At 39.5% G+C, this 12,077-nt stretch overlaps 1 protein-coding gene across 2 annotated transcripts in view; it reads right to left on the reverse strand.

Moving 5' to 3' along the window:
* The window catches only part of ZFP14 (ZFP14 zinc finger protein), a 47,938-nt gene that overhangs the window by 19,339 nt on the left and 16,522 nt on the right, over positions 1 to 12,077 (reverse strand). The window contains exon 4 of one of the 2 annotated variants that reach the window (XM_059666914.1): positions 11,499 to 11,594. In XM_059666914.1, coding sequence (XP_059522897.1) covers positions 11,499 to 11,594 — 96 coding nt within the window. Of the gene's footprint in view, positions 1 to 11,498; positions 11,598 to 12,077 lie in introns of both variants that reach the window. The other variant, XM_059666912.1, reaches the window with a different exon arrangement.

A 12,077-nucleotide genomic window follows, 5' to 3' on the forward strand; every position in this document is an offset into this window, starting at 1 on the left:
CTTTCTCAGCCTAAAACCTGTCAAACTGCAGCTGGTTCAGGGAGCCCAACGCTATCTAAAGAAGGCAAAGGCCAGCACTGCAGCAGCCTGCCTTGCTTCACAGTTGGGCCTCAACTGGGTACTTCCAAACCCCATACAAAGAGGAGGAATCTGTAGATCTCTCTGTAGCTCCTGCTGGGTGGCCCCAGGCAGTGGCTGACTTTGCACCTCCTTGGAGATCCAGGAGCCAGTGTACCCAGTGGTCAGTGTGAGACGATACCAGATTACAACTCTTCACATCTATAAGTGAAACACTAAAGGGGCAGACTCAGTGAGCACCAAAGCCCCACTGAAGCAAGTCCTGCCCCATAAGGGTGTCTCCTGCACAGCAGCTCTTCCACTGTAGACACAGCTGGTCCTCACAGCCAATTGATCTGGAGGTAAACAAACACAGGGAAGCAGCCAAAATGCGGAGACAAAGAAATGTCACAAATGAAAGCAATGGAAGAAAGCAAACTACTGGATATAGAGTTCAAAACCAGTTATAAGGTTACTCAAGAATCTTCTAGAAACCTCCGAGAAACTTAGTGAGAACTTTGAGGGACCTAGTGAGACCTTCAAGGATCTTAGTGAGAATGTCAAAAAAATGGAAAAGGACCAGTCAGAAATTAAGCATACACTGACTGAAATAAAGAATAATACACAGAGATTCAACAGTAGAGTAGATGATCCCAAGAATCAAGTCAAAGATTTGAAATACAAGGAAGCAGAAAACACCTAACTGGAAGAGCAAAAAGAAAAAAGAATCCAAAAATATGAAGATAGTGTAAGGAGCCTCTGCGACAACTTCAAGCATACCAACATCCGAATTATGGGGGTGCCAGCGAAGAGAGAGAGCAAGATATTGAAAACCTATTTGAAGAAATAATGACAGAAAACTTCCCCTACCTGGTGAAAGAAATAGACTTACCAGCCCAGGAAGCACAGAGAACCCGAAACAAAAGGAATCCAAAGAGGACCACACCAAGACACATCGTAATTAAAATTCCAAGGCAAAAGACAAAGAGAGAATCTTAAAAGCAGCAAGAGAAAAACAGTTAGTCACCTACAAGTAAGTACCCATAAGCTTGTCAGCTGATTTCTCAACAGAAATTATGCAGGCCAGAAGGGAGTGGCAAGAAATATTCAAAGTGATGAATACCAAGAACCTACAACCAAGATTACTCTACCCAGCAAAGCTATCATTCAGAATTGAAGGTCAGATAAAGAGCTTCACAGATAAGAAAAAGTTAAAGGAGTTCATCACCACCAAACCAGTATTATATGAAATGCTGAAAGGTATTCTTTAAGAAGAGGAAGAAGAAGAAAAAGGTAAAGATAAAAAATTATGAACAACAAAGTGACAACACATACATATCTATCAACAAGTGAATCTAAAAATCAAATGAATAAAAAATCTGATGAACAGAGTAAACTGGTGAATGTAATAGAATCAGGGGCATGGAAATGGAGTGGACTGACAATTCTGGGGGGGGGAAGATATGGGGAGTCCGGGAAGATATGGGACAAAGATCTTATATGCATGTATGCAGTTCCTATGTACGCAGACAGCGGGGTGGCGAGGGCTTGGGGTGGGGTGGGAACTGGGTGGAGGGGAGCTATGGGGGTAAAAAAAAAAAAAGGGACATCTGTAATAATCTGAACAATAAAGATTAAAAAAATAAAAAGTCACTAATCATCAGAGAGATGCAAATCAAAACGACAATGAGATATCACCTCACACCTGTCAGAATGGCTATCATCAATAAATCAACCAACGACACGTGTTGGATAGGTTGTGGAGAAAAGGGAACCTTAATACACTGCTGGTGGGAACGCAGGCTGGTGCAGCCAATGTGGAAAACAATATGGAGATTCCTCAAATAGTTAAAAATGGAATCCCATTTGATTCAGTCATCCCACTTCTAGGAATGTATCCTAAGAAATCAGAAATGTCTATCAAAAAGAATATATGGGAGAAGGAAGATGGCGGCGATATAGGCAGACGCGTCAGAGGTCGTCTCCCAGAGCAAATGGAGTAAGCAGCTGAAACTAATAACACCCACCCCAAATTGGCAAAACTACTCAGCTGGTGAGACGGTCTGCAGCCGGGAAGGGCAGAGCTCCCCTGGAAAGGTAAAAAACCAGGGATCTGGGCAGGAAAGTTTGCCAGACTTCTGAGCCCAGAGGGATAGAGGCAGACAACGCTGCAGACAGCCGCGTCCCTTGGGACAGGCACAGCCCCTGACTGGGGAAAGGAGATCCGTGGGATTCCTGGCACCGCTGGGGGATTTGAGAGCTGGGTTCTGTGATCACAGAGGACTGAGCCTAAAGGGGGCAGCCTGAAGAGCTGACCATAGCATGCAGTGCCGGTAGTAGAAGAGCTTGTAAGAAAGTCAGCCTTCCCCGTTTCCGCGGCCGGCATTTGCTTATTTATTTTCACTGAATCCTGTTCATAAGACATCTCAGATACAGACACTCACCTGTGCTGAAGAGAGGGAGAAGGTGCAGATGAGTGGAATCTGGGGAGCGACTGAGGAGAGAGGGAGGGCCAGGAGAGGTGGCAGCGAATTGAGTGCTGAGACACCCCTGGGCCCAGGATCAGGGCAGCCATTCTCTCCGGAGGGTGGGACTCCCCTACCTAGCCCCCAGGCAAGGAGCACAGCCACACCCAGATTCCACTGTGAACGAGATCAAGGATTAAAATAATCTGATCAGTCCCTGGGAGTTAAGAGTATCTGGCCTATAGAGGGATTTTCAATCCCAGCGATATAGAAGCCATACAGCCTCAGAGGCCAACCCCAGAACACTGCCACCCAGAGGCTGAGCCACAAACTGATTCTTTGCTAAACACAAAATAAGGCAGTCTGAGAAACAAATACAGCCTGCTTTAAAATAAGAACTGTGGTTTACAACACAGAGGAACAGGGTATCGCAGGGAAATTCAACACTCTCCTGAATACCTGGCAGGACTAAGGCGAGCCAGACTGACGAGTAGAAGAACCGAAGGACCTTCACTACTGCAATTTTTTTTTTCTTTTTTCACCTTTTAACTAAGAAACCAATTTTTTTTTCTTCTTTTTCCACTACCTGATTTTACCCTTTTAATTACTACATTCTTATTTTTAACCAGTATTATTACTGCTACCATTTTACCATTTTTAAAGTGCCATTTTATTTTCTCTTTATTTTATTTTGGGATTAGTGTTCTCCATTCTATTTTCATCGTTCCTTTAGCAACAATTTTCCCTACCTCAATTTTACCTCTATGCTAAAACCCTCTCCCTCACTTTTCCCCTTTTGTTGTCCTGTTTCTCTTATCCTATTCCTGCTCTAGATTTTCCCTATTCCTTCTGTTTACCTCCTGTCAAAATTTCACCCTACTTATATATCCTATTTCCAATCCACTGCTCTAAATCTTTATACACATACCCCTTATCTTTCTTCACTATCCAAAATTTTTTTTCTTTTTTTCTTCTTTTATCTTTCTATTGTTTTGTTGCTGTTTGCTTGATTGTTGAGTATATTGTATTTTTGTTGTTGTTGCTTGTTTGTGTGTGTGTGTGTGTGTCTGTGTGTCTGTGTGTGTGTGTGTGTGTGTGTGTTTTAGGACTTGTTGTGAGGCTGTTTTGCTTTTTCTTTTTATTTTTTTCTGCTGGTTTTTCCCCTCCCTCCACCCATCCCCCCGGTTATTTTTGTGCTTCTGTTTTCCCTTGCCTCTCTTGATATTATTGGTTGTTTCTAGTTTGCATTCATCTCCAGGGAGCTGTTGCTGGAATTTGTTGGGATTAGTGGCGGTTCTATAGGAGTTTTCTCCTCATATTAATAGTCTCTTCCCCTCTTCCACTTCATTCTCTCTTTTATTTCTTTTCTTTTCTCTCTTTTATTTTCCCCCCTTCTTTTTCCCAATTTCATTTTTGCACTCCTTTTTTTTGGTCCCTACTTTTCCTTTCTTTTTTCTCTTTTCTCTTTTTCTCTTTTTTCTTCCTTATCCCCTAATTCTCTAAATTCAGGTGGTCACCTTTATTTGGGGTAATTAATATCGTGAATATATTTGTGTTTAGTGCCTGGTACATGGAGCCTTGTTGTGTTGTATTTTGTGCCTTTAAATCAACGCAGCAGATCCAAGAAACAGCAGCCTCCTGAGCACCACACCCTCTGTCTGAGGAACAGCAGCTGTACGTGAAACGTCCTCCCACCAGCCAGAAGAGACACCACAGCTGTGAACAGCACCCACCAGAGGAGCTGCTGCCAACTGAGGAGCAGCTGCTACCGCAACCGCCCGAAGAGCAACCACAGCCCAAGGAGTCACTGCCACCCAGGGAGCAGCCACTGAATGACTCAACGTCTAGATATGTCAGTGAGATCAAACATGGGTCGACAAAAAAACCCCTAAAGGAAAGAGAAGGAGGACTCTCCAGAAAAGCAGCTAAGCAATACAGAGGCATGCAACATGACCGAAAAAGAATTCAGAATAAGGGTCCTAGAGTGCATAAACTGGATGGAGGAAAAAAACGAAACCTCTGCAAGAAGCAAGAAGAAACAGATGAAAAAATCAATAACATATAGAAGAAGCTAGAAGAAACAGATGAAAAAATCAACAAATTAAGTAATACCGAAGAAGAAATGAAGAGTGATATAGCTGCAATAAAAAACACCATTGAAAGTATCAACAGTAGACTAGGAGAAGCGGAGGACCGAATTAGTGAATTAGAAGACAAGGAAGCAAAACACACCCAAACTGTACTGCAATTGGAGAAAAAAATTAAAAGACAGGAAGAGATCCTAAGGGAGCTTTGGGACAACATGAAACGAAACAACATATGAATAATAGGGGTGCCAAAACAACAGAAAGATGAACACGGATTAGAAAACCTACTCGAAGAAATAATATCAGAAAACTTCCCTGAGGTGGGGAAGAAAAAAGTCACACAAGCCCAGAGAGTCCCAAACAAGGTGAACCCGAAAAGACCCACACCAAGACACATCATAATTACCATGGCAAATGTTCAGGACAAAGAGAGAATCTTACAGGCTGCAAGAGAGAGACGGAAAGTTACATACAAGGGATCTCCCATTATATTATCAAATGATTTCTCAACAGAAACACATCAGGCCAGAAAAGAATGGACAGAAATTTACAAAGTGATGCAAAGCAAAGGACTGAATCCAAGAATACTCTATCCAGCAAGGCTATCATTCAAACTTGAAGGGGAAATAAGAAGCTTCACAGACAAAAAAAGGCTAAGGGAGTTTATCACCACCAAGCCAGCAATGCAAGAAATGCTAAAGGGACTGATGTAAAACGAAGAACTAAAAAGCCCAGAAAGAAAACAGCCACAAAAAAAAAATAGAAATGACTACAAACAAGTACCTTTCAATAATAACTTTAAACATAAATGGACTAAATGGTCCAATCAAAAGACATCGAGTGGCTGAATGGATAAAAAAACATGACCCATATATTTGCTGTCTATAAGAGACCCCCCTCATTAGAAGGGACTCACACAGACTGAAAGTGAAGGGATGGAAAAATATCTTTTAGGCAAATGGAAATGAAAAAGAAGCTGGGATAGCAATACTTATATCGGACAAAATAGACCTCAAAGTGAAGGCCATAACAAGAGATAAGGAAGGCCACTTCATAATACTAAAGGGATCAATACAACAAGAGGATATAACCCTGATAAACATATATGCACCCAATGCAGGAGCACCCAAATTCATAAAAAAACTCCTGGAAGATATCAAAGGAGAGATCGACAACAATACAATCATAGTAGGGGACTTTAATACACCACTGACATCACTGGATAAATCCGCTAGACAAAAACTCAGCAAAGAAACAGCAATCCTAAATGACTCACTAGATCATATGGACTTAATTGACATCTTCAGAACACTTCACCCCAAAGCCACAAAATATACGTTCATCTCAGGTGCTCATGGGACATCTTCAAAAATAGACCACATATTGGGTCACAAACAAAGTCTCCCCTAATTCAAGAAGATTGAAATCATAAAAAGCATCTTCTCAGACCACGATGGCATAATATTAGAAATAAACTACAATAAAAACAACCCCAAATACTCAAACACTTAGAAGCTGAATAGCATGTTATTAAATATTAATTGGGTTACCAATGAGATCAAAGAAGAAATCAAAAACATCCTGGAAACTAATGACAATGAAAACACTACAATCCAATACCTATGGGACACAATGAAAGCAGTACTCAGAGGGAAGTTTATAGCTCTACAGGCCTATCTCAAAAAACAAGAAAAAATGGTAGTAAATCATCTAACTCTACAACTCAAAGAATTAGAAAGAGAGCAACAAGAAAACCCCAGAGTGAGCAGAAGGAAGGAGATAATAAAGATTAGAGCAGAAATAAATGACATAGAGACCAAAAAAACAATACAGAAAATCAATGAAACCAAGAGCTGGTTCTTTGAAAGGATAAACAAGATTGATGAGCCTCTACCCAGGCTTATCAAGAAGCAAAGAGAGAGGACTCAAATAAACAAAATCAGAAACGATAGAGGCGAAATAACAACAGACCCCACAGAAATACAAATGATTGTTAAAAAATACTATGGACAGCTCTACTCCAACAAACTAGACAACCTGGAGGAAATGGACAAATTCCTAGAAAAATACAACCTTCCAAAACTCAATCAGGAAGAATCTAAAAATCTCAACAGGCCAATAACTATGGAAGAAATTGAAGCAGTCATCAAAAAGCTTCCAGCAAACAAAAGCCCAGGACCAGACAGCTTCACAGGGGAGTTTTGCCAAACATTCAAGGAAGACCTAAAACCTATCCTCCTCCAGCAAATACAAAAAATTCAAGAGGAAGGAACACTTCCAAGCTCATTCTATGAAGCCAGCATCACCCTTATACCAAAACCAGGTAAAGACGCACAATGAAAGAGAATTACGGGCCAATATCCCTCATGAACATAGATGCCAAAATCCTCAACAAAATCTTAGCAAATCGGATCCAGCAGTACATCAGAAAGATTATACACCATGACCAAGTAGGATTTATCCCAGGGATGCAAGGATGGTACAATATCCGCAAATCAATAAACGTGTTTCATCACATAAACAAATTGAAAGAAAAAAACCACATGGTCATATCAATTGATGCAGAAAAAGCAATTGACAAAATCCAACACCAATTTTGATAAAAACTCTCAGCAAGGCGGGAGTAGAAGGATCATACCTCAACATAATAAAAGCCATGTATGACAGGCCCACAGCCAACATCATACTCAATGGACAAAAACTAACACCATTTCCCCTAAGAACAGGAACATGACAGGGATGCCCACTCTCACCACTCCTGTTCAACATAGTACTGGAAGTATTAGCCATCGCAATTAGGCAAGAAGAAGAAATTAAAGGCATCCAAATTGGAAAAGAGGAAGTAAAACTGTCCTTATTTGCAGATGACATGATATTATACATACAAAACCCTAGAGACTCCATCCAAAAGCTACTAGACTTAATACATGAATTTGGCAATGTAGCAGGATACAAAATTAACCCCAAGAAATCTGAGGCATTTCTATACACCAATAGTGAACTTTCAGAAAGAGAGATTATAAAAACAATTCCATTCACCATCGCACCAAAAAAATTAAGCTACCTAGGAATAAGCTTAACTAAAGAGGTAAAAGACCTCTACTCAGAAAACTACAGGACGTTGACAAAAGAGATAGAGGAAGACATAAACAGATGGAAGAACATACCGTGTTCATGGATTGGTAGAATCAACATCATTAAAATGTCTGTACTACCCAGAGCAATCTATAAATTCAATGCACTTCCCATTAAAATACCAACGGCATACTTCACACATCTAGAACGAACTCTCCAAAAATTCATCTGGAATAAAAAAAGACCCCAAATAGCTGCAGCAATCCTGAAAAAGAACAAAGTAGGTGGGATCTCAATACCAGATATCAAGATGTACTACAAAGCCACTGTTCTCAAAACTGCCTGGTACTGGCACAAGAATAGGCATATAGATCAATGGAATAGAATAGAGAGCCCAGAAATCGGCCCGAACCAATATGCTCAATTAATATTTGACAAAGTTGTCAAGAACATACAATGGAGCCAAGATAGCTTCTTCAATAAATGGTGTTGGGAAAATTGGACAGATATATGCAAGAAAATGAAACTGGATCACCAACTTACACCATACACAAAAATAAACTCAAAATGGATAAAGGACTTAAATGTACGACAGGAAACCATAAAAATTCTAGAAGAAGCCAAAGGTAACAAAATCTCAGACATATGCTGAAGCAATTTCTTCACTGATACAGCTCCTAGGGCACTTGAAACTAAAGAGAAAATGAACAAATGGGACTACATCAAAATAAAAAGCTTCTGCACAGCAAAAGAAACCATCAACAAAACAACAAGAAAACCCACTGTGTGGGAAAACATATTTGCCAATGTCATATCTGATAAGGGCCTAATCTCCAAATTTATAGTGAACTCATACAACTTAACAAAAGGAAGATAAACAATCCAATCAAAAAATGGGCAAAGGACCTAAATAGACACCTTTCAAAAGAGGACATTCAGAAAGCCAAGAGACATATGAAAACATGCTCAAAGTCACTAATCATCCGAGAGATACAAATCAAAACAACAATGAGGTACCATCTCACACCTGTCAGATTGGCTATCATCAACAAATCAACAAACGACAAGTGCTGGAGAGGATGTGGAGAAGAAGGAACACTCGTGCACTGCTGGTGGGAATGCAGACTGGTGCAGCCACTATGGAAGACAGTATGGAGTTTCCTCAAAAAACTAAAAATGGAACTCCCATTTGACCCTATGATCCCACTTCTAGGAATATATCCCAAGAAACCAGAAACAACAATCAGAAAGGATATATGCACCCATATGTTCATTGCAGCACAATTCACCATAGCGAAGATCTGGAAACAGCCTAAGTGCCCATCAGTAGATGAATGGATTAGAAAACTGTGGTACATCTACAGGATGGAATACTATGCTGCTGTAAAAAAGAAGGAACTCTTACCATTTGCAACAGCATGGATGGAACTGGAGAGCATTATGCTAAGTGAAATAAGCCAGTCAATGAAGGAAAAATACCACATGGTCTCACTCATTCATGGATAATAGAGACCATTATAAACTTTTGAACAATAATAGATACAGAGGCAGAGCAGCCTCAAACAGATTGTCAAACTGTAGCGGGAAGGTCGGGGAGTGGTGGGGGGCAGGATGGAGGGCTGTAAGAGATCAACCAAAGGACTTGTATGCATGCATATAAGCATAACCAATGGACATAAGACACTGGGTGGTAGGGGAGGCCAGGGGATTGTCAAGGGCGGGGGAGAAAAAGGGACACATATATAATACCCTTTGTAAGACTGTAAGCAATAAAATAAAATTAAAAAAATAAATAAATAAATAAATAAATAAAAGAATATATGCACCGCTATGCTCATAGCAGTGCAATTTACAATAGCTAAGACTTAGAAACAGCCTATGTGCCCATCAGCAGATGAGTAGATAAAAAAAACTATGTTACATTTATACAATGGAATGCACAGCAATAAAAAAGAAAGAGCTCTTACCATTTGCCACAGTATGTATGAACCTGGAGAATTTTATGCTGAGTAAAATAAGCTAGTCAGAGAAAAGTAAGTATCACATGATTTCACTCATATGTGGAATCTAATTAACTAAGTAAACTGATGATCAAAAATAGATCCAGAGACATAGAAGCATGAAGATTGTTGAACCTCAGAGGGAAGGCAGGGGAAGGAAGGTGAAAAGAGATCAAACAATGAACTTGTATTCATATATGCATAATGCATGGACACAGACAATGGGGTAGTGAGGCCTGGGGTGGGGGCGGACAGGAGTGCCCTGATAGAGTTTAATGGGGGATAAAGGAGAACCTATGTAATACTTTCAATAATAAAGATTTCTTAAAAATGTAAGGAACATGACTCCTGGGACCTATCACTTTTGTTCACAATTGTTCCACTGGTGCCTATAGTACAATGCCTGGTTCAGACAGGGCACTCAAGTATTTGCTGAATAAATCAATGACTATTTTTAGGCATTGAAAGACATAAATCAAATAATCAAGTAGAAGCTGTAAAGAAATTTGATTTCATATAGATAGATATTGGCATGGACTGAATTGTGTTCTCTACCCAAATTCATACATTGAAACCCTAACCCCAATTGTGACTATAGTTCAAGATAGTGCTTTTATAATGCAGTTAAGGTTAAAAAAAAGTCATAAAAATAAAGTCCTAACCAGATAGGATTGGTGGCTTTATAAGAGGAAGAGATTAATTTTTTAATGTTAAACCAAGCTTGTGTTCCTAGAAAAAAACCCTACTTGGTCATCATTTTTGTATCTGCTGAATTTGATTTGCTTTTTTTGTGTATAATATCTTTGTCAGGTCATAGTATAAGAGTTTAATGGTCTCGCCCTGGCTGGTTTGGCTCAGTGGATAGAGCGTCGGCCTGTGGACTGAAGGGTCCAGGGTTAGATTCCCGTCAAGGGCATGTACCTTGGTTGCGGGCACATCCCCAGTAGGGGGTGTGCAAGAGACAGCTGATCGATATTTCTCTCATCGATGTTTCTAACTCTCTATCCCTCTCCCTTCCTCTCTGTAAAAAATCAATAAAATATATATATTTTTTTAAAAAAGAGTTATATGGTCTCATAAAATGAGTTGGAAGTTGTTCTTTCCTTTTCTACAGAGATGTGTGTAATTCTGCTTTAATTTCTTAAATATTTCATAGAATTAACCAGTGAAATCATCTGGGCCTGACATTTTCTTTTTGGAAATATTTCTGATAATTCAATTACTTTAATAGATATAAGATTTTCTCTTATCTTCTGTCAATTCTGGTAAGTTATATTTTTCAAGGAATTTTTCAAATACATTTAAATTGTCAAATTGTCTAGCATAAAGTTATTCATGACATTCTCTTATTATTCTTTTAATGGCCATAAAATGTGAACTGAAAACCCCCTTCCATTCCTGACAGTAATTTATGTTGTCTTTTCCTCATTAGTCAAGTTTACTGTTTACCAACTTTGTTGATCTTTCCAAGCAATTAACTTTTGGCTCTATTAATTTTCTCTAGATTTTTCTTACTTTGTTAATTTCAGCTTTTATATTTATCCTTTTGTTTTCTTCTACTGAGAACAGCTCCTCTCTTTGAAATGGTAGAGAAATATGAGAGGTGTAACAAGGTCAATAGAAAGTTCCTTGGTTAGTCTAAGCTTAACAGATTTTAATTTGCTTCCTGGGTCTCTGGCCTTTCCTCCACACTCCACAAGCCTTGGGCTTTTGAAGAGATATCCTCAACAAAACCTAAAGTTTGTGCCTTTACCCTACCCAGCTTGGCTATTACCTGCAGTAATGACTTTCCCATGCCTGCTAAGCCCACTCACCAAGGTAGTGTCTTCTTATCCTTTCCCTCATAAGCATCCAGGGCTCCTTCCCGTCATCCAATAATGTAATCACATCTGGTGTAGAAATGGAATGTCCTGCTTAATAGAAAAATGTGACATGAACTAATAAGCCAAAAAGTCCTTAGATTTAGATTTGGTTAAATTTATAATGAACTCTAGACCAAAATGTTATTTTATAAAGTCTAAGAGCAAAGAAATGCAGGGTTGAAGAACACCCATATTATGGTAACCTCAGGATCACAAGGAATAGACACCAGATAGTTAAGAATTGACCTTAGCATAATTTACACACAAGCTCTGTTGAGAGGAAAATAAAATCTGGACCCAGACTGCCTGCGTTCAAATGCTGCCTTTGTTGCTGTGTTACCCCTTGTGCCAAAGTTTTCTCATCTGAAATGAGGATAAAAATAATATATTTCTCATAGAGTTTTTGTGAGGATTAACTAATAATGTGTAATATTTAGACTAGATATATATGGCCTGAACAGTGTGGCTCAGTGGTTGAGCATTGATCAGGAGGTCACGGTTTGATTCCCAGTAGGGCTCATGTCTGGATTG

The sequence above is a fragment of the Myotis daubentonii genome, chromosome 15 (assembly GCF_963259705.1).
Source record: "Myotis daubentonii chromosome 15, mMyoDau2.1, whole genome shotgun sequence".
Taxonomy (NCBI): Eukaryota; Metazoa; Chordata; class Mammalia; order Chiroptera; family Vespertilionidae; genus Myotis; species Myotis daubentonii.